Genomic DNA, 23,945 nt, shown 5'->3' on the forward strand with positions numbered 1-23,945 from the left:
CAAGCAGATAGAGGCAAAATCGCAGAAAGAGATCAGAAGGAGCAGAAAGAGGCAAACTAGAAATCAGAAACAAGCAGAAAGAAGAACAATTAAGGCCCGCAATGAACAGAAAGAGGCAAAATAGAGATCAGAAACATGCTGAAAGTGGCCAAATAGAGGTCGGAAACTAACAGAAACTGGCAAAAGGAAGGTCAGAAATAAGCAGAAGGAGGCAAAATAAAGGTCAGAAACAAGGCAGAAAACAAGCAAAATCCACTCAGACACTCATGCACCCACTCACAGATGAACTCAGACATGTACAACTCCTCACAGACCCAGTCAGACACTCAAGCACCCACTTACAGAATCACTCATATTCTCTCTCACCCAATCACAGACCCACTCAGAGACTCACACAACCATTCACAGACGTACTCCGACACTCATGCACTTACTCACAGACTGACTGACACTCATGGAGGCACTCGCAAACCCACTCAGATGCTCTCACACCTACTCACTGACCCACTCAGATACTCACAGACCCACTCATGCACTCACACAGCCATTCATGCACTCACTCACTCACCCACACTCACTCACTCTCAAAGGTTACAGGCTACATACAGTTAAGAAATAACATTAAAAAGTAGAAACACACTGAAAAATAGAAAGGTTATAGGGATTTTATAGTTGGGAAATAAAATTTACAAAACCATAGAAATTCACTGAAAAAAACAATGGTTACAGGGACGTTACAGTCAGGAAATAGGCTTAAAAAAACATCAAAATTCACTAAAAAAATTAAAGGTTACTGCGACTTTATAGTTAGGCTCAGATTTCACATCTACAAAACTGTAGAGATTCAGCAGTTATAGTTACCTCAGCTAACTATAGTTTACGCCACCGCAATGCACTGCTTATGACCCCACATATTACAACACTCATGACATGGTCAGTGACATCACTGTTAACATCACTGATTACATCATCCACAGAACCACTCACACCCCATACAACCTCTCAAACACCCACTCACTTACCCACACAACCACTCACATACCCATTCACAGACCCATACAAGTACTCACACAATCACTCACTCATCCATAGAGCCACTCACATACGTACTCACTCATGCAGCCACTCATACAACAACTCACCAATATCTACTCATACAACTAGTCACTCACCCATACAGATACTCACACACTCACCCATACAGCTACTACACATACACTTAATCACCTACACAGCCTCTCACACACCGATACAAGCACTCATACAAGCACTCACCCACACAACCACTTACCCATTCACACATAATTTTAGGCACTCACATATCCGCTCACTCACTCACTCATACTGCCATTCAAACACACATTCACTCACCATACAGTCACTCACACCTGCACATAAGCCACTCTCACAGCTGCTCACACGCCCACACAGCTACTCACACTCCCACTTATACACCCATACAGCCACTCACACACAGATAGTGACTCTCATGATATATGTTAGAAGTAGTATCACTCATTAGTAGTACACTTAGTTTACTAATTAAACCTTTGTAGTAGCTTAGTATATATGTTTAACACTCATAATCTCTTAGAAAAAACACTCACTGGATGATTTCATCGGTGATATCCTCAATGATGTCATTTAAGATGTCATCAGTGATGTCACTGACCATGTCATGAGTGATGTAATGTGTGAGGTCATAAACTGTGCATTGCAGGGCGTGAGTTATAGTTAGCTAAGGTAAATATAAATACTCAATCTCTATGGTTTTGTACGAGTGAAATCTGAGCTTAAATATAACATCCCTGTAACCTTTGTTTTGCAGCGTGAATCTTTCTGGATTCACTATGCTGTGCATATTCCGCGATCTTGTGGTTGGGTCCGGATTCGTAGTCTTTTCTTTGTTTTTTTGGTTTTTTTTGTAGCCCTTGTGGGCGTCGGCGTCACCCCTCCTCGGGTGCATTTCCGGTGACGTCGGCATGCTTCCTGCGGAAGCTCCCACCCTTGGGCGCCATCTTCAGATTCTTTTTTCCGCGGTCGGGTCTGGATCGTTCCCGTTGGGCTCCAGACATTTTTGGAGAAAGTACTGAAAAGAATTGAAGTTGGAGAAGATATTGGAAGAAGAAGACTAAAGGAGACTTCGCAGAACATTGACAAAGAGAAAAGAAGGAGAAAACCTCGAGAACTTCGACGTCCACGCGGTCAGGGAGGCCTGAACGCTCGAGGATGGACAACACGCCATTTAAGTTCTGCCCGAACTGCAGACACAAGTACGCGCAGAAAGACCAGCATCCGGTTTGCAACCTTTGCCTACCGGTAGAACACAGAAGCGAGGACTGCAACGCCTGCTCCGTCTTCGCCCAGAAGACCCTTCGTGTGAGGAAGAGACAGAGGGTAGCACACGCCACCCTCGAAGGAAAATCCCTGACGTCATCGCTGTACGAGCTGGGGATGTCCTCGGAGGAAGAGGACAACGCTGCCGCCGAAGACGACAGCTACACGGTCGTAGAGACCGATTACAAGAAGACACCTGATAAGGTAGGAGACTCGACGTCCCACAAGAACACGAGAGACTCTGAGTCTCGAAAGTACGAGGGCAAGAGCCCGAAGGCGCCGACGCAGAGACATCTGCCGTCCACGACCACAAACAGGCCCAGCGGATCCTCGGAGAAGGAGTCCCTGGCGCCGAGAGCTGTTGATCAGCAGAAGGCGTCGAAGATCGTCGCCGATAGGGACCGATCGACGTCGAGGGAGAAAGACCCTAAAGCCTTGGCGCCGTCCAAGGACCCGAAGGCCAGTTCGACGTCCAAGTCATCGACGCCGAGAATCTCGCCGCCGAGCCAGGCGACGAAGAGAGGGGCCGAACGTTCCGAAGCCGAAAACGCGGCCGAGATGGAAAGGAAAAAACGACGGCTAGAAGCCGAAATGGCAAGCCTCTTGCAGCGGAGAAAAGATTTCGACGCCGAGATGAGTGCATTCACGATTCCACACAAGACCAAGCACGCCGTGCTAGATCTGGTCGAAGAGGAAGAAGAACATGTCGACGGGCATGGGCCTAGCGACGAGATGGTCGACGACCAGGAAGGTGAGGAGAATCCCTACGAGGATTACACCTATGAGGAGGAAGAGGGCAGTAGGTTGGACGCTGAGTCGGCCACCTCTGACCCACACGAGGAGGATTACCTAGATGTCGACACCGAGAGCCCGGAGGAGGCGGTCGACTCATACCCCTCGAGACCCTCGCCGCCGGACGACATCGGGGCATACAATTCGGCGATACAATCTGCCGCAGCTGCATTCAAGCTAAAACTCGACGAGGAAAGGCAGAAAGCAGACTTCCTGCTAGAGACTTTGCTCCCAACACAAACAAGAAGCCAGTTCCTTCCAATGCTCTAGAGCGTCTTGGCTCAGGGAAAGGAAGCATTCAAAGAGCCCGCAACATGCAAGGCGGTAACTCCCAGAACAGAGAAGTACAAACACTCCTCAAAAGACCCGCCCTACATTCGGGGCGAGGTCTCCGCAGACTCCTTTATCACGGCCACAGCTAGGAAGAGGGCGAGCGTATCCACTACCTCTGGCCCACCACCGGATAAGGAGAGCAAGAGGATGGATCTGGTGGGGAGAAGGATCGAACGGAATGCCGCGACCCACTGGCGCATGGCTAATTCCAACGCCCTGATAAACAGTACATGTACAGTACATGTACCAGATCATGGAAGGGCTGGGGCAGTTGGTGAAGGACCTACCCCAGGAGGCCAGGCAGAGGGCCGAAAAGTTGATCGAAGAAGGGAAAAACGCGGCAAATTCTTGCCTTAAGACGGCCCTGGACGGAGCAGACACCGCCAGCAGGCTCATGATGATGGGTGTCACGGAAAGGAGACACGCCTGGCTCAGGATCTCAGGGTTCAAACCCGAGGTACAACACAGTATCCTGAACACACCGTTCAACGGCAAGACGCTTTTCGGAGCAACAGTTGACGAGAAACTCTGCCAACTCAAAAAAGATAACGAGACGGCAAGATCCATGGGGGCATTGCAGTTCAGAGGCAACAAAAGAGGCACCCCGTCACGGAGGCCCGGCGGGAGAGGTGGAAACCAGCCAGGCACTTCGCACCAGGCCTTCCAGCAAACGCACCAGGCAGACTCGCAGGCTCAGCAAGGTCACCAGAAGCAGTCCTGGCAGTACCAACCAAGAGGTCAGTCCTTTCGAGGGAGAAATTGACGTGGCCAGAATAGAAGAGGGGGGCAGCAGCCCACCTCGAAGTGACTTCAAAGACCTCCGGGTGCCCGACCACAGAAAGGATCCCAGGGGGCACCACGTACGAAGGGGTCAGGACAATCTAAACACCTACGACCACATGACACCAGTGCGAGGAAGATTAAGGTTTTACCTCCAAGAATGGAGAGAAATAACATCAGACAAATGGATCCTAAACATTATCCAATTCGGATACTGCTTGGAGTTGGAGAGAAAGCCAACAAGCAGAAAACCAAGGGGAAAGCCACCAGCAAGAGAACAGCTGGCGAGGCTTCAGGAAGAAGCACAAGAACTTCTACAAAAACAGGCCATAGAAAGAGTTCCCTTCAAGGAAAGAAACAAGGGAATATACTCGATGTACTTCCTAGTACCAAAGGTAGACGACAAAATGAGACCCATCCTAGACCTGAGGTTCCTCAACAAATTCATAAGAACACAAAAATTCAAGATGACCTCCCTGCAGGAGGTGCTACCGCAATTGCAGGTCGGAGACTTCATGGTCACGATAGACCTCAAGGACGCCTACTTGCACATACTGATGAACGAGAAGCACAAACATATGCTCAGGTTCACAATCGGAGGAGGCCACTACCAGTTCACGACGCTAGCCTTCGGACTAAAATCAGCACCGAGGGTATTCACGAAGTGCCTCGCGGCAGTCGCAGCGCACTTACAAAGACAGGGATGCACGTATACCCTTACCTGGACGACTGGCTGGTGAAAGCAAACTCATACCAGAAGTGCAAGCAACATGCGCATACAGTGACGAGCACTCTCATAAACCTGGGGTTCTCCGTCCACTGGAAGAAATCATCAATGGAGCCGGAGCAAGTGAAGATCTTCCTGGGGGCAGAGATCAACACCTTACAGGGCAAAGTGTTCCCCAGCGAGAAGAGAGCAAGGGCACTGGTCAAGGAAACTCGCCTCTACCGGAAGGGACAAGCTCGGACAGTGAGGACTGCGAGCAAGATCATGGGGATGATGGCATCATGCATCCACCTAGTGCCGAATGTGCGGCTCCACATGAGACCCATGCAAGAATGGCTCCAGGAACAATGGTCACAGGCTTCGGGCAGTTGGGAGGATCTTGTGGTGGTGACGCACGCAGTGCAGAAGGAGATGGCATGGTGGACTATGGAGAACTTAACAAGGGGACAGCCTCTAACACCCCCAACTCCGACAGTGACCATCACCACAGACGCATCCCTGAAGGGATGGGGCGCTCACATGGAGGAACTCAAAGTGAGGGGTCTTTGGACGCCAGCAGATGCGACAAAGCACATCAATTACCTCGAATTGAAGACAATCTTCCTTGCACTGAAAGCCTTCCAAACAAGACTGTACAGGCAAAGGGTGTTGCTGCAGACAGACAACACCACGGCGATGTTCTACATCAACAAACAGGGTGGAACACAGTCAACAACGCTTTCAACGCTGGCACAGGAGATATGGAGATGGGCTATCCCTCTCCAGATAGACCTGCTAGTCCTACACCTACCAGGGAAGGAGAACATTCAGGCAGACTGGCTGAGCAGACAGACATCGGCATCCCACGAGTGGGAGCTCAATGCTCAGGAGACAAGGTGGCTGTTCAACAGGTGGGGAACGCCATCAGTGGACCTGTTTGCAACACGCCATAATGCGAAATGCCGAAACTTCGCATCCAGACAACACGAAGAAGGGTCCCTTGGGAATGCCCTATGGATAGACTGGTCTGGGACATTTGCTTACGCTTTTCCCTCGATACCACTGATACACAGAGTACTGAGCAAGTGCAGAGCGAGCAACATGACTCTGATACTGGTCGCGCCACAGTGGGCGAGGCAGACATGGTACTCGCAGATCATGGAGATGTCACAGTGTGCACCCCACAGATTCGGCAGAAGAAAAGACCTGCTCTCCATGCAGAACGGAGAGGTGCTGCACCCAGAACCAGAGAGCATGAGCCTAGTAGTATGGCTCCTGAGGACATAGAGTTTGCACATTTGAGACTGCCAGAGAGCACCCTCAGGGTCCTTCTGGAGGCACGAAGGCCCAGCACACGGAAGTGCTATGCCGCTAAGTGGAAAAGATTCACGATGTGGTGCAGGCGGGAAAGACTTCACAATAAAATGAAGAAGGACTCCACAGTGCTAAAGTACCTGACGCACTTACTGGAGAAAAACCTCAGCTCGTCCTCCTTGAGAGTTCACTTGGCAGCTATAGTGGCCTACACAAGTGGTGAGATGGGCAGAAGCTTCTTCACATCACAAGTTGTCAAGAGGTTCCTGGAAGGAGCGAAGAGGATCGCACCACCCAAGCGTGTGCCACCACCGGCATGGAACTTAAACGTAGTCCTGACGGAACTCATGAAGGAGCCCTTTGAGCCACTTCACAAGGCCTCCTTACAGATGCTAACTATGAAAACTGCTTTCCTGGTTGCAATAACGTCCTTACGCAGAGTGAGCGAGCTGCAAGCGCTAACGCTACAGGAACCCTACTTACAGATACACAATGATAGGGTTGTGATGAGGACCGACCCACACTTCATGCCGAAGGTGGTGTCCAAATTCCACATGAACCAGTCCATACAGATACCGAGTTTTTTCCAAAAACCAACCACTAGCGCAGAGCGAGCTCTGCACACCCTAGACGCCAGAAGGGCGGTCATGCATTACATTGAAAGGACAAAAGGACACGGAAAAACGAAACAGTTCTTTGTGTCGTTCGCCAACAGTTACATGGGCAAGGCAGTAACTAAGACCACTATTGCACGCTGGATCGCGCAAACAATCCAACTCTGCCACAAAAGGGCAGGACAAGAACTGGCAGAGGGGGCACTTGTCCACTCCACTAGGAAAAAGGGGGCTACAATAGCCTTCCTGGCCAACACACCCATACAAGACATATGCCTGGCGGCAACATGGGCTTCGGTGCACACATTCACGAAGCACTACTGCGTGGATGTTCAGATGAACAAAGAAGCACAAGTCGGACAAAGGGTGCTCCAGCATATATTCAGAAACCAGAGCTCATCTTCCACCCAGCCGCCACAGAAATGAGAAACCGCTACAAAATCTATGCACAGCATAGTGAATCCAGAAAGATTCACGCTGCAAAACGAATAGTTTCTTACCTGTCGGTGTAGTTTTGCAGCTTGAAGATCTTTCTGGATTCACTAGCGAACCCACCCACCTCCGCCAGAAAGATGAGGCTGGAGAGAGAAGAGGTGGTCAAAAAAAAAAAAATAATAATAAAGAGAAGGGAGAGAAGTAAGAGACTTTAAGGACAAAGCGGTAAAAATTCTCACCTAAATAGAACATTGCCATTGCTTCGGAAACGAAAGAAACACGGAAAAAAGAATCCGAAGATGCGCCCAAGGGTGGGAGCTTCCGCAGGAAGCATGCCGACGTCACCGGAAATGCACCCGAGGAGGGGTGACGCCGACGCCCACAAGGGCTACAAAAAAAAAAAAAATACAAAGAAAAGACTACGAATCCGGACCCAACCACAAGACCGCGGAATATGCACAGCATAGTGAATCCAGAAAGATCTTCAAGCTGCAAAACTACACCGACAGGTAAGAAACTATTCGTTTTTTTCTGTGAATATACATGCTCACAGGTACACACACAAAGTAAAACATAAAGGCTTACCAACTTACCTGCGAGAAAATTACTCCCAGTGCAAAGTACTACAATGTCTAGGTACTGCCGATGTATGATCATGATAGAATGAATCTTGAAGTAATACCTAACAATGTAACTACTGACCTTCAAATAAGCAGTATTTAGTTTGAGTCACTGAACTTTTAAAGGCTGTCCAAAAAGACCCAAAGTTTCCCCATATGCTAACATTGGTCATAGTGCTCTGTTCAAAATAAAACACATCACAAAGGGACGCTTAAAGTAGACCTAGTGTTTAATGCAAAGTAGCAAGCAGCAGGCAAAAAGGTTAAAGATAATTGTATTTTCAGCTGGCCAGCTATATCGCTAGAAAATGGTCAGTTGGACCATAGAGCTAAAATTATTAGAAAATCAACCCAATATATATAGGTTTCCTCTCAATACAAGTCAATTATGCTTTATCACTTGACAGAAACGTGTTTCTCTCAGTACAAACGTATCTAATGTGCAGGTGTCAGGATCCCCCCCACCTCAAGGAAGCGCTGACCGTTTTGAGAGGAGCATAATATGTACAATACTAGCCTCATTATTTTCAGAAAATCTTGAATCCACCGCCCAGGTTTGAATTTGAGGTTACGCTGTCAGGAAATGTGCAAAGAACAACACTGAGTACTATGGCTACTGGGCCTACTAGTGTCACACAAACATTCCAAGAACCTTCAGTGTTTCAGGAAGCCTTGACCTAATATAAAACGACATTCATATTTAATTCAAATAGTTGATACATTAAGGGCTGTGTGTGCAGTTGTAACACAACATTATTTGAGAGTACATTAGCAAAACACAGAGAAGATTTTAAGTTTGTTTTTACACCCCCATGTTATGTAAATGTAGCGCCTAGTACATAAACACCGTTAAATTGTTTGAAGTATTAAGTCCTTTTTAGGTTTTTGTTAGACTTCTCCCCTCTTTAACCTACTTGCAAATTAGTCTCGTCTTTATAGAACTAAAATCTCTCACTTGACGTTGCGTTGAGTATGGTGTATATCTACTTCCACCTCTTAGAGTAAGTCTTGACTGTTTATTCAGGTTCCTAAAGGGACTATCTTGATAACCAGACGATTGAACATCTCACAGAAATGACTGTACCCAAGACGGGGGCTGTCCAGTAACCACTGAACCCAAAAACTAAGATAAGAGGTTTCGCACGGGGGAAATCGCTCATTAGATGCTGGTGACAATAAGCACATAACTCCATCACACAAGATGAGCAGTCACTGTGTGAAAATGTGTCATTATTTTCCTTGGAGAACAAAGAGTGTTTTCTTATTATATGAAGTAGTGGTTCCTTGGATAAAATGATTTTTTGATTCTGGAAATGTGTTCAGTCCCAAAATAAGCGAGGAATGGATGTTTGCATAGTTGCAAAATGCTGCAGTTTTCATTGGAATGCTGTGGCATGTTTTAGAAAGGTATGTCATTGTCTGTATGTAGTTTGCGCTCGTGTTTATGTTGTAGTAATCTGAGCTGTGTGATTTCAGAGCTGCTTTGGAGACTGTTGACAGGCTAACCGAATCGCTGGACTTCACAGATTATGCCTCACGAATTATCCATCCTATTGTTCGGACGCTGGACGTCTCTGTTGAACTGCGCCCAATGGCCATGGACACCTTATCTTCGCTGGTCTTTCAGCTTGGGAAGAAGGTATGTTAGACTTGAAAATCCTGCTGCTCGAGGTCTGGCCACAGAGAGCTAATCGGGGAATAATGCCTGAGACTGAATCTGAGAAAGCAGAACATTGTTCTGTTTATATTCTTCTCTCTCATCGCCTCCCTCCCCTGAATCGCTCTTAGCTCATGACACTGTACCCCTCACAGCTGTTATCCCCATTTCCTCTTCGCTCGCCATGCCTCTTCTTTCTCACCCATGATTGTCCTCACATACGAGAATAATGTTTTGAATGGGGGAATGCACATTTATTTTTTAGAACACATTACTTTTTCAGTCAGTCTTAATTTCTCTTTCAGTCTATCAAATATATCTTCACTCACAAGATTCTACCTCCACAAGCACACCCACAGTTTCAAAGATAACTAGGCAGAAAAGTGCCTCAATAAATCACTCAATGACTCACTCACCCAGCCTCTTATTACCTCCCCTCACTCGCCTTGCCTCATGATATTGAAGATGTTTTAGGTACTCCCATAGCTTTCTTCCCTGGCTTAATCTACTTTCATTTTTCTCCAATCCCCCTTCGCCTCCTCTGTCTTTTTCCTGCATTGTCTATCAGCAATTTTGCATTGTGGTAATATACTTACATTATCTTTTATTTTTCTGCAGTATCAAATATTCATACCCATGGTGAACAAGGTTTTGGTGCGCCATAAAATAAGCCACCAGCGTTACGAGGTGCTCATCTGCCGAATTCTCAAGGTGAGTTATCTTGTGTCATGCAGGTGTGTGCAGTGTGGCTGCAGCTTTAAAGGGGAGATAAGCTAGCGCTCAGGGGCATAGCAGACACAAAGCACAATTACAGTGCATTTACAAGATAAAGAACATACCTCCAAACAAGCCTATTTACCCATATTAGTAAAGGTGTTTTAACTTGGGACAAAAAGAAAAGTTTGGGGTGAGAAATGGAGAACTCCCTGTAAATCTAGGTTGAATAGATTTTAATAACAATATACTTTCGTTATAGGCTACACTGGAAATCCAGGCAGGTCAACAGAGAATACAAAAATGTTCAAGAATTCTTTTAAGTGTTCTTGAAAAATTTTGAGTGGGACCAGGACCAATGAGCAGGGCAGCTTGAATTGCTGTTCTAAAGTTAGTACCTGCTGGAAAACCTTGAGTCTGGAGTTCAGATCACTCCAGTGGGTGCTAGCTGAAGACACTTTAGGAAGTGCTTTCACCACACAAATTGAAGTTCATGTACTTTAAGGCCTGGATAAAAACGGCAAATTTTTATTTCTTCCTTTAGTATTCCAGTATAAGTTGGCTGTAATTTTAAATTCCAATGATAATTGCATTCTGTTGAACCTTCTAAGCCTCCAAATGTTTCAGAGTATTTTCCACTTCCTGTAGACTGTATGGTAAAATCTACACAAAAAGAATACAAACTATAGAATGCTACAAGATTTGTGGCATATAATTACTCAAATTACTACTCCCTGTATTTAAATGAATCCAAAGGTCTATTGTATTAAAAGTTAAGAGAATGTTACCCTTGTTCACTTGTCAGTTCGGATGGCATAATATGTTTTAAGCCAATCAATTTGAGGGTCTGAAAGTTAATTGTTTTAATTTATAGCATGTTGTGTGATATTGTCACAATATAACTCTACCTCTCTATGCTGTATTGAAGCTTTTTGTGTGGTGACAACATTCCAGAGAGGAAGTGAGCTGAATCCTGAGAGCACCACTTGCCTGGGTCATATATTCGTGGTTTCCATACCTTGAGAAAAGGTATTTTATGAAGGGGCTCCCACTGCTTTGGGTAGGCTTGACTGGAGTTCTCTCAGGAGGCAGCATGTACTGAAGAAAAAGCTTTAGACCAAACAAGATGTAAAATCGGAATACATGCAAGCTGAATCCATGGGGATGGTTTCTTCTGGTCAGTTTTCCAGTAGATATTATTCTGGAGAAAGTGTAAATTTTAGGTTTTAGGAAACTAAATGTTCGAAAGAAGCTAGTGTGTGTGACATAGGCTGCATTTATTTAAGAGTGTGAGAGACTGCAGATACTGTTGAATTTGTCAAGTGAAAGTGGTGGAAAGATAAGGCAAAGTCGCACTATCTACTACAGAGTATGGATTAAAAACAAGGCCTCCTGTATAGCCACATTATTGTTAAACAACTGGAAGAATAAAGTAACATGGATCTGACTGCAGGCACATCATATGCCTAAAAATGGAAGATTGTGAGATCATATAATTCAGGGACAATAGCTGTGACCATAAAGAGCATGCTTTCCAGGTATCAGCGGCTGTTAATTGTATATACTGTTTAATTGTGCCCCCCAAATATGGTATATGTTAATGTGAGAGAGTGTTGGCTTTAGACACTATATTGTACTTTGGCTCATCTGCCCCTGAAGGGCTCACTGATGAATCTGCCCTATTCTTTCAGGGGTACACTCTTGCAGATGAGGAGGAAGATCCTCTGATCTATCAACACAGAGTACTGAAGGGCAATTTGGGGGAGTCGTTGAATAGTAATCCTTTGGACTCTGGGCCTATGAAGAAACTGCATGTCAGCACTGCCAACCTCCAGAGGGTGAGTAAATATCTTTGCACACACAGCCTGCTCTGCATGTCAAATCATAGCCACCGGAGACCCAACCCTGGTCACTGCTCACTTTACCCTGGCTACCAGTGACTTCACCTTAACCATCTGCAACCTCATGTAGCCAGCATAGGAAACACTAATCCACTTAACTGATATCCCAAAGTCATCAGAAACCCTATCCTCTAAAAAGATCATCCTCAACCATAACCAACGGCCACCCTAGCCATTACCACTGATCATCCCTTGCCACCAGCGTCTACCATTAGATAGCAAAGTCTGTCATTAAATTCCAGAAACCACTAATGAAGACTGCATGAGCCACCGTAGGTCTGCCAGTCGTCACCAGGCACAAATACCAGCCCCTGAACAACACTACCAGAGACATTCCCCGACAAACAGAGAAAAAAACGGTCTTAAAAGAGCACCACCAAAAGCCAACCCCGACCTCTAGATTCAGAACTCTAACATTCTGATGGATATTTCTAACTGCAGTTTCATCACCTTAGAATATCCCCCAAGCTCCAGACTGGATTTACTTCAGCAGTGTTATTGTGTGCCGATATGTGGTGCCTTGCAGCTGTGATAAGGCTCTATATATCCCGAAAGTGACAGTATGGTGCTGCATATAAGTGCCACACCTGCATGCTGACATCAGTTCTTTTATTTAGGCCTTTTTTTGTGGATCCAGGTCCCTGCGCTCCCTTTTTTTGGTCTTCCATCAATTTAAATATTTTAACCCAAGCGGTGCAGACACTGCCACATGCAGGTGTCAGTCACGGGCCCCACACGAGGTATACCTTTGGTCCCTATGCACTGTTCACGACTCCAAGTTGTGGGATCAAAGTTCCTAATACACCCAAAGTGATTCAAGACTGGGAGGTGAAGCTATACATTGCTGAGCAAAAGAAGTTGCGAGCTTCCACAGGTCCCACTCCTTTTGAAATTTGTGTTCCCAGTCCCGGGCACAAGGCCATTTCCACTAACACTCCACTTCCCAACCACAATCTAAGTGAGGAAAAACATAGACAGAGCACAGCAAATAATCAAGTAAATAGCTGGTTGAGCCCAACCAGCAAACTTGTTTATTGTAGAAATTTCATAAAATCTATCTCGTTCAGCAAACAATCTTTCTTTACAAGTGTTCTTAAATTACAACATGGGTACAGGTACAGCCACAGCCGACACGTGTTTCGTCGCTATAAAATTTAATTAGCGACTTTTTCAAGGCTCTTTTTAAACGTTCATATGGCTAATGTAATCTCTGTCCAAACCAGAAGGATCCATAGAATTCGCTACCGGATGATGTAGTCCAGATAAACGAGTGAATATGCGACTTGAATGAGTGAATCGCTTTAAACACGGCGGTAATCTTCTCGAGTACCAACGTAGATGCCAAAGTAGTGGACGTCTCTTGTAGTACACGAAAGTACAAATCTGATAATTTGTAGTAAACACTCTCCCGGGTAAGTTGTTCGTTAAGTTGACTTCTTATCCGTCATCCCGTGGAGGGCTCTACTAGGTGCACCGGCGGCCCTTGGTAACTTTCAGACGGCCATATCCGACTGGTTGGTGCACCACTACCGCTTTTGTGCAAGAACAAAGTCCCTCCGGCAGCGGCAATCGATTCGTGATATATCACTAATAAATTGCTGCTGCCGGAGGGAATCTAAGTTGAAGTCAAAATCCAAGTGAAAGCAGAAGAAAGCTGAATGGAACTCGACCCCACTCTGGCTTCAAAGAGAGGGCACCAGGACATCAAGAACTGAGCTGCTCTCCTTCAAGATCACTGGCCTCAGAGCCGATATCCCAGTTGGTTCCACTGTGCGATGAGTTTCCCGGGCCAAAACAGATAACGGCCTTTAACGTGATTGTAGATTTTTAGTACTCTTCCGGCTCCTTTAGCTCCTTTGGGCCCCAAGGAGCCACCAGAGCATCTCTTCAGGACACTGCCGGTGGGTCACACCCGATGCAGTTTGTCCCCACTCAACCTGTTACTGGAACCGTGTGCATTCCGGTACAGACTTCTAAATTGTTTCTGTTGCATCAACGTTGATTTTAACTCCAGTGGTGCTGTTAGAAGACTTATGTCAGACCCTCAATTGATGTCAGCCTGACCTTGACAGTTGGCTCGCTATGAGTTCACAAAAGAACAACCGGTTGTTATCCAGCCTGACTCTGGTCTGATGCCTGTGCTAAAAGCAAAGATCCATTCTCTTTTGGTTTTGACTTTGATTCTATAACAGAAGATACTGATGATGATGGGAAAGAAGATGGCTTGCTTCCCCCTCCTTATAGAGATGATGCCTTGTATCTTGACATACAAAATGCCAGTGGGCTTGACACCTCCTCTGAAATGGAGCTTTACTTGCTATGTGGGCCACCAGTGGAGGAAAGTGACTCATTTGCAGTGGTGGTTCGGAGGGCATCTGAGGTTCTATATTTGCTGTTACCTTCCATTGAGACTAAGACAAATGCTTTGATGGAGATTTTCCATCCTGGGACAGCAACTCTGAGCCCCTGCTCCGATTCAATGAAGTCCTTACAGATGCCTTGATGGCTACATGGTTGAAACCATATTGTAGTCTACCCATTAGTCTGTTAGTATCTAGGCATGTCTAGGGGATCCAACCTCCCTCTCTAGGCACCACACTTCGGTAAGTCTTATTGTGCAGGTGTTTCCAACCAAATCTCCCAGATAGAGAATCCAAATGGATTGGTGTTTTTGGCAAAGTGATGTTTTCTTTTGTCGGCTTTCCTCTGTGGTTTACAAGGATGCCTTATGGGATGTGGCCATAAAGCTCTTGCCAATAGTCCTACAAGACTTTTTGGCCTCCCTGGCTCAGACTATCCATGTGGGGAACGGTGCAGCAAAACAAGTCAGTCAAGTACGCATAGACAACACTATTTGTATTAGCAAAGCTGTTGGTACAAGTGTCGTGCTTCACAGGTACACCTGGATAAGGTCCACCAGATTTTCTGATGATATGCAGGCATGACTGATAGAAAGGTCTTTTGATGGTTTTAAGAAATTAGATTATTAGTTGAGGGGTTAAGTACCCATCTCAAGCAAGGATCACAATCCTTGTCAGGTTGATCCTCTAAAGTCACTAAATAAGCCTGAGCTCAATCCCCTGATAGCTATGGCACAGAGCAGACAGGCTTAACTTAGAGGCAAAGTGTACAGCTTTTATGCAGTATGGAAAGGGTAATAGATTTGAAATGTAAAAGAGTAAAAATAATCCCAAAACAAATTTAGAAAAAATAAACAAAATTACACCTAATTGACAGGAATCCAATAAGGGAAACTGTCAATATGAATTTTGGAAGTTTTTAGTAGAAGTAGTGCAAAGAAGCATAAAGTACCAAAGATAGTCTCTGGTCAGGATACAACAGGACCTAGCAGCAAAGTTAGCTGTGATTTTGATTATATGGGGGTCCGATATACTAACCAAGTTGGTCCAGTTCAAAGATTTTACCTTCTAACTTTACATAACTTAACATAACAGGTGTATTTGTAAAGTGCACTATTACCCATAGGTGTCTTGGCACTGAATAACAGATGTTTATTGTTACCCAACTCAATGGTACTCATTTTATCAACCTCAGATGGATGAAAGTCTGAGTGGACCCACCAAGATTTGAACCTGTGACCATGAGGTCGAACACAGGCCCCTGCAATGGACGCATTAGTCCACTGAGCCACCAGACCCGGATAGTCCTTTAGGTCTCAATCCACCACAGGTGTACACTTCTAAAATCACCCAGGACCTCAAGGTAGGCACTAGGAGACTCACAGGGTGGGAGACAGAGGCCAACAGGAGGACCCAATCCATGTCCAGTTGCCCCTAGTCAGCTGGGCAGTTGCAGACATAAAGGCCTCATGTAACTTGTGTCCATATAGCTTTAATAGGATGCCAGCCCTATGACCCTTGGAGTCCAAAAGTGATATCAGGTCCAGTCTTCTAGGCTCTTTCAGGTCTGATACATCAGATTCAGTCCTCTTGTGAGCTTCCACAGGTCTAGGAGTGTTCTGAAGGTGTTGCCTGGAGGCGTCACATTAATGCCTGCCACACAAATAGGTGGGAATGACCTCTGGGCATGCCCTACCTAATGAGGTAATGGTTCCCGGGATGAACCCTACCCACTCTGGGCATTTTTAAGATGGTCAAAGTCTTTAGCCACACTTAACTTGGGCTTTGAGGGCTGTGTGTGGGGGGAGTGTACTATGGCATTCCCAGTGCTCTCCCACATCTAACACCGAAATCCAGTTTGGACTATCTCAAGCGATACTGCTGTCTGTATGCTTCTCAATTGGGTTTTCGCACAGGCCATAGCAAGGAGTCTGCCCTCCTTAAGGTGACGGAGAGCTTAAAAGCCACTCTTGATCTGGGCGGAACTTCACTCTTGATTCTTTTGGACTTGTCTTCAGCCTTTGATATTGTGTCTCATTGGATGCTACTCAAAAGATTAGAAGAGAGCGGGATATCGGGAGTGGCTTTAAGTTGGGCTGCTTCCTTCTTGGCTGATCGTTCATTCCAGGCGTCATCTAGACCCTGTGCCTCATCTCTAAGGGTGATTTTTCACAGCTTTCTAAAGGATTGGTCTTTGAGCCCCATGCTCTTTAATGTGTGCGTTCGGTCTATAGCAGACATAGTGGAAAATCATCATTAGACTGTCCCCTGATGATGACAACCGCCAGTCTTAACCCAAGACCAGCTAACAATCAGTGGCCAAGTGAATGGGCAATTACATGGCACCCAAACAGAAATTCTGATGATCAGCAGTCAGCCCACTATTTGGGGTACTCATTGGTGGCCAACTGAATTCCTACTTCCACCCTAAATAAATTGGGCATATGGTTTGATAATCAACTCTAGTTTGTTCATCAGATCAACACAGTGACAGCTTGTTGCCTTCTGAAATGTTTAAGGAAACTTCTTTGGTCACTCCCTATTAATACACAGAAAACGTCATCCATGCTGTGATTATATCTTGCTTGTATTAAGGAAATGTACTGTACCTGGGAGTCAATAAAGCCCCCTTTTACTGATTACATATTATACAGAACTCTGTGGCCCATCTCTTGAGACATCTGCCCAAGTTCTTTCACATCTACCCAACGTGGGTATCTTCACTGGCTCCCAGAGTACATAGCCATTCACTTTAAAGCTCTCTGCTTTGCTTACAGAGTCCTTGCTGATGCTGGCATAGTTTATCTCCGCCGCTTTAGCTTACCGTCACCCTACTACAGTTCTTAGCTCTTACCATCTCCACCTGGCCCAGGTTCTGTGGTTTAACCGGCCCAGGTCGAGCGGGCACACTTTCAAGTATTTAGCTCCCAATCTGTGGAACTCTTTCTCCTCTGCTGCAGTGCTGCCTAGTAAAGATTGGCTTTCATCAACAACTTAAAACATGATATTCTTTACTTTTTCTCTTCTTTGAAGATCTGAGTGATGGATTTTTTTCAGTCTGTTTAGTGTTTGGGAATGCTAGTTGTGTAGCTATGATTTGAGTGGTGGTGCATATGTTCATTAAACACTTCTGCCTTGACCTCTAGTTCTGATTTGAAGGTTCCTTTGCTCAATCCTGCAAGCCTTTTTTTTAACTGAGACACCTCTCCAGACCCTCTGCCTTTGGAAGGTGCTGATATGCGTTAACAAGGCGAGGAATCTGTGGTTAGAAGTATCCATCAGAATAACAAGTTACTGACCTCTTGTAGTGTTCTTTTTATCTGAAAGAGACATGTTAGTGATAGATTCCTTACCTTAGAATATCCCCAGGCGTCCGAATGGATAGGGTAAGTTTTTGCTTGGCAGTACCCCTGCGCATCAGTAGGTGGCGTCCTGCGGCTCCGTGTCCGTCACTAGCGTCGTCAGCACCGAGATGACGTCACAGAGAGTACTTAGGCGCCACCCATGAGCGCTGACGTCAGTTCTTTCTTTTTCTTCGCCAGCAAGCGCAGATTCGGATTGAGCACCTACCTCAGTCACTTTTTAACTGCTATTTTGAGACTTTTGTCTCCTCACTTTTTCTCCTGGTGCACGTAGGTATGCCCGGCTTTAAGTCTTGTGGGGCCTGTTGCCGAAATATGTTGGTGGCGGACCCCCATGATGTTTGCCTCTACTGCCTGGAGACCGATCACGACTCCCGTGACTGTCGTGCCATGGCCCCCAAGGCCTTGCGGGATCGGCATCGGAAGTTGCTGGCGGTCCGGCACTCGTCACGTCACCGCTCCGGGTCTAGGGGGCCGGTCCCGGGACCGCTCGCGGGACCGAAGTCGTCGCCCCTTGAGCGCCAAGTCTTCACCTTTGGATTCCGGTAAGCGACGCCATAAAAAGAAGTCGAAGAAGCGTGTTCACTTTCCGACATCCCCCTGTCGCTCCTCGGAGGCGGACGAGGGGGACAGGGGTTCCGCCCCTGCAGCTTCTCTGGAGCCTGGGAGTCCCACGGCCTACCCGCCATACCCAGGTCCATCGGCGACTCCCGAACAGATGCAAGAGTTCCTTGCTGCTTTGGACCGCCTTTATATGCCTCGGGCTCCTGACGGTGTGCCTTCAGGCCCCGCGGTCCCGTGTCCAGATCCTATTGGCCCGGCGGCTACGCCACTGGCTCCGGCCCCATAGGAACCTGCGCGCTGGCCCCGGCGCCCGAGATGCAGCGCTGCCGGCGCCGCACTGGGTGCCGTTTATTCCACCCCTGCCCCGGTTCCAGGAGCATTTTGTTCCGGCCTGGGATCCGCAGTGGGAGACGGTGCCAGCCCGGCCCCGGCCGGCGCCGTTCTCGGTACCGTTACCAATGCCGTTTGTTCCTGTGCCGCCGAGACCGGCCCCCTCTACGCCAGAGGCGGACGACGACTGGGACGGGTCCGAGGACCCTCTTGCCCGCAATGTGATTCCGAGCAGGATTGAGTGGATGACCTGGAAGACGTGGGCGAACTTGATGACTCTTCTGACTCGTTTGCCTCTCCTCCGCCTACTATGGAGGAGGGTGCTTCCTACACAGTGGTGCTCCGTCAGGCTGCGGAGGCTCTCAATCTCGACCTCCCTACGGTAGCCCTCAAAACCTACCACCTTACGGAGGTGCTTCAGACGGCCTCTACATCGTCGGAGTCGCTGCTTCCTTTCAATGAGGCCCTCACCGAAGTCCTCTGTGGCACTTGGTTGCGGCGGGTCACGGGGGCACAGATGGATAAAAACATCGCCAGGTGTCACCGCCCAGAGCCTGGTAATTCCGCCTTCCTGACCACTCACCCTACGCCTTAGAGCCTGGTCATTCAGGCCTCGACATCGCAGAGTGCCTTCCCCACGGCTCCGCCAGATAAGGACTCACAGCTGGAACAATTTGGCAAGAGGTTATTCTTCTAGGCCAGCTTAGGGCTACGTCGGTTAACACCGCCTGCTTGTTGGGCCGTTACTCCCACGCAGTGTGGGATTCCGTGGCTCAGGTATTACCTCAGTGTTCTGAGGAGGTCCAGGCTGTCCTTTCCCAAGTGATTGCTGAAGGTAAGGATGAGCATCGACCCCCCGATCCGTCTGCCTCTTCGCAAGGATCTTCGGTCGCAGCAGCAGGGGACGGTACTTCACCCGAATCTGTCCAGCCACCACCTCCATGCGTGGAGATTGAACGGCGACAGTTGACGGCTTTCGACCTTCCTCCCGAAGTCTGTAATGTCATTCTGGCAGCCAGGCGTCCCTCCACTAAAACAGTAAACGCCTGCCGATGGAACAAATTTCTGGCATTGTGCACAACAAAGGCTGTGTATCCCCTTTCTGCTCCTCTTTCTGAGGTTCTACTGTTTCTTCTGTCTTTGGCCCAACAGGGCTCTGCTGTGGGCACTATTAAAGGTTATCTTTCTTCCATCTCCGTCCTTTCTACGGCTTCCTGATCAGACTTCTCTTTTTAAGTCTCTGGTTGTTAACCATTTCCTCAAAGGCATTACGCACACGTTCCTTCTCGTGCCTTTCATAATGCCTCGGTGGGACTTGAATCGTGTCTTGACTTGCCTGATGTGTGCTCCTTTTGAGCCCCTTCATAACTGTCCCTTGCGTCTTCTTACTCTAACGACGGCTTTCCTGGTTGCTATCACCTCTGCCAGTAGAGTGAGTGAGCTCCAGGCTTTTGCTTCCAAACCTCCCTTCCTTTCTGTTCATCCGGACATGGTTGTTTTAACGACCCGTCCTTCTTTCTTGCCAAAGGTTGTCACGCCCTTCCACATCGGGCAGACCATCACTTTGCCCACCTTCTTTCCGCCTCTGCATCCTTCAAGGGAAGAGGAGAGGGTCCATCGCTAGGACCTGAAACGTGCGCTTGCTTTCTATCTGCAGCGTACACAATAGTTCCGGGTGGATGATCAACTTTTTGTTGGCTACGTGGGTGCCAAAAAAGGTCAGGCTGTGCACAAACGGACCATTTCCTGGTGGGTCGTTTTGTGCATCAAAGCATGTTACTCCTTGGCCAAGAAGGAGCCTCCTGTGGAGCTGTGTGCCCATTCGCCCAGGGCAACTGCAGCCACAACTGCCTTGGGACGCGGCGTTCCCTTGCAGGACATTTTTCAGGCAGCTACGTGGGCCCCGCTGCACACGTTTACAAAGCACTACTGCCTTGACAGTCCGATCCGGAGAGACAGCTTCTTTGGCCGTTCCGTACTCCGTGACTTTCTGGTGTAATCCTGTTCGCAGGCCCACCTTCGGGGTTGGTATTGCTGGGGTATCTATTCCAAGGTAAGGAATCTATCACTAACGTGTCTCTTTCATATGCACAAGTTACTGCTTGTGTAACGATATATCTGTAAGAGACATTAGTTAGTGATAGATTCCTTACCGCCCCACCCATCCATCCCATTCTGCGGACTAATTACTAGGGTTAAGGTCATCCCTTTCAGGGCCCTAGTTATTATGCACCGATGGTCAGTATCTTGCATGGCTCTGCATTCCTTGCCGGAAAGTTGTGTACAGAACTGACGTCAGCGCGAATGGGTGACGCCTAAGTACTCTCCGTGACGTCATCTCGGCGCTGATGACGCCAGTGACGGACGCGTAGCCGCAGGACCCCACCTACTGACGCGCAGGGGTAATGCTTAGCAAAAACTTTCCACATCCAGTCTGACGCCTGGGGATACTCTAAGGTAAGGAATCAATCACTAACTAATCTCTCTTACAGATATATTGTTACACAAGTTGTAACTTGTGCGACAGATCCTTTGTCTAACTGCAGATTCCTAACTGCCTCCCACCTCCCTGTTCTGTGGCATGATCTCTTTGACATTGAAAAAGGTCCCAAGGCAGAGATCCACGCAGTCAACAACAGTGTTATTCTCCATGTCTAAGGGTATGGAAAGCGAAATGATCGCCGTCGAGGCATGGAAGATCGCCGTCGAGGCATGGAAGATCGCCGTCGAGGCACAGAAGGTCGCCGTCGAGGCACAGAAGGTCGCCGTCGAGACGCCGAGGATCGCCGTCGAGGCGCCGAGGATCGCCGTCGAGGCGCAGAAGGTCGCCGTGGAGGCGAAGGCGTTCGTCGCCGAAGAAGAGACGCTCGACGTCAAGGGGCCGGCGCTCGCCGTCTGGTCGCCGTTCTTCGACGTCGAAGAGAGATGAAAGGAGGCCTGACGCCGTGGGAAGTTCGCCAACGTCCCAGGCTGGTAGAGAGGGAGGTTCGCCGGGCTCGGTGTATTCCGAGGTGTATACCCCGTCGGGGAAGGTGACTCTCCCTCCTCCATTACCGAGGGGTCCCCCTCTGAGGAATCCTACTCCTCCTCCGTTGCCTCCACCGCAACCTGGGCCAGGGTTGCCAGTGAAGCCACCTCCGGTTCCCCCAAGGTCGACTTTGTTGCCTATTCTTCCGACGGCTCCCAAGTGTACGCCTAAACCGAAGGCCCCGTCCAAGCCCAAGTCACCCGCTCCGGTGGATCCGGTTGATCGTCCTCGGCCGAGGAGGTCACGTTCTTTCCTGAGACCAGGGTTTCTCCAGTGGATGACATTGCCACTTTCCAGGAGGTCCTCCTGTGACGGCTCCTACACCTTCGACGTCAGTGATATTCGAGACGCTTCACAAGAAGCATTTGTCTCGCCCTCTTCTACCACTAGTACCTGGATTGAAGGAACCTGCAGAGGAGCTGTTCCTCACACCAGCGGTGGTGAAGGCCGCTCCCTCCCGACTTCTAAAGAAGTACAGGGCCCCGGATTCGGACCCTGCCTTTCTGAGAGTTGATTCGGTACCGGATTCGGTGATAGTGACGGCGGCCAGGAAATTACACTCTACCTCCCCGTCATCCACCGTGCCGCCAGATAAAGAAAGTCGATGGATCGACTCGGCTGGAAGGAAGGCGTGTGGGACCGCTTCCACAGCCATGAAGGCGTCCAGCGATACAGCTCTGCTGGGACGTTATGACCGGGCGCTGTGGGACTCCCTGCAACAGTTCGTGGAACTGCTACCAAGAGACAAGAGGGTGGACTTCCAAGAGATTCTCAAGGAAGGGATGCTGGTGTCCAATCAGGTCATCAGCGCGGCTGCGGATGCCTCCCTGTTGGCTGCCCATGGTTACTGCCATGGAATCAATCAGCGACGACATGCCTGGCTCCGGCTCACGTCACTCAAGCCGGAGTACCAGCAGCAGGTGGCCAACCTGCCCTTTTTCGGGGACACCTTGTTCGGAAAACACGCAGATGATGAGATGGCCCGCATGAAGGCGGAGGCGGAGACCCTTACGGCTGTGGGCTTGGAGAAGCCCAAAGAGAAGAAGTCCTACCGGCTGTTTCAAAGACGCTACGGCGCGCAAGGAAGAGGACGGGGGCAGTCTTCGGGACAGCAGCAGCAACAACAGCAGCAGTTCCGGAGACCCTTCCAGAAACAACAGAAGGGTAGAGGGGGACAGCAGTCGTCTACCGCGAACAAGGGCCCGGCTGGGTCTCGACCCTGAGAGGTTACTTCCCTTTCATCCGTTACCCGCTCCGGTAGGGGGGAAGCGTTCAATTTTTTCTGGCAGAGTGGAGAAAAATTACTCAGGACAAGTGGGTGCTGAATATTGTTTGCAATGGATACAGTCTTCGGTTCATCAGCCCTCCTCCAGCGATCCCTCCGGTCAGCTCGCAGTATCAACTGCGCGAGCTCCAGGCAGAGGCCGATATCCTGTTACGGAAAAGGGCAATAGAAGACGTACCTCTGTCTCAAAGAGGAAGAGGTATGTACTCCCGGTTCTTCCTGGTTCGCAAGAAGGACAAGTACGAGTTCAGGCCCATTCTGGACTTGCGGTAGGCAAACAAGTGGATTCGCAGAGAAAGGTTTTGCATGCTGTCGTTGCATCAGATTTATCCTCAGTTGCAACAGGGAGACTGGCTTTGTGCAATAGACCTACAGGATGCTTACTTCCATGTGCCCATCGCGTGCAAACACAGGAAGTTTCTGCGATTTCAAGTCGGCACCAATCATTATCAGTACACAGTGCTGTCATTCGGGCTGAAATCTGCGCCCAGAACATTCTCGAAGTGCATGGCAGTGGTAGCGGCACACCTCAGGAAGAACAAGGTGTTTGTCTACCCGTACCTGGACGATTGGTTTATTTTATTTATTTTCAGAGTTTTATATAGCGCGAACAAGATCTTTGCAGATATCAGAGCGCTTTACATAGACGGGTACATGAGGGAACAAAGTCAAATAGGTAGGTCGATAGTTCACAGAGTACAGAAGGGAACATGAGGGAACAAGGTCAAATAAGTAAATCAGTAGATCATAAAATACAAATAATACAATTGGGTGGCTGCAAAGCAATCAAGTGGGTGATAAGACAGCTCGTAC

The 23,945-nt window shown here is 48.1% G+C and overlaps 1 protein-coding gene across 2 annotated transcripts in view; it reads left to right on the forward strand.

The window, feature by feature from the left end:
• The window catches only part of MTOR (mechanistic target of rapamycin kinase), a 938,810-nt gene that overhangs the window by 314,125 nt on the left and 600,740 nt on the right, over nt 1-23,945 (forward strand). For both annotated transcript variants that reach the window (XM_086921314.1, XM_086921315.1), the window contains 3 exons: nt 9,408-9,570; nt 10,207-10,299; nt 11,994-12,140. In XM_086921314.1, coding sequence (XP_086777440.1) covers nt 9,408-9,570; nt 10,207-10,299; nt 11,994-12,140 — 403 coding nt within the window. The remainder of the gene's footprint in view (nt 1-9,407; nt 9,571-10,206; nt 10,300-11,993; nt 12,141-23,945) is intronic.

The sequence above is a fragment of the Lissotriton vulgaris genome, chromosome 5, assembly GCF_964263255.1.
Source record: "Lissotriton vulgaris chromosome 5, aLisVul1.2, whole genome shotgun sequence".
In the NCBI taxonomy this organism is placed as follows: Eukaryota; Metazoa; Chordata; class Amphibia; order Caudata; family Salamandridae; genus Lissotriton; species Lissotriton vulgaris.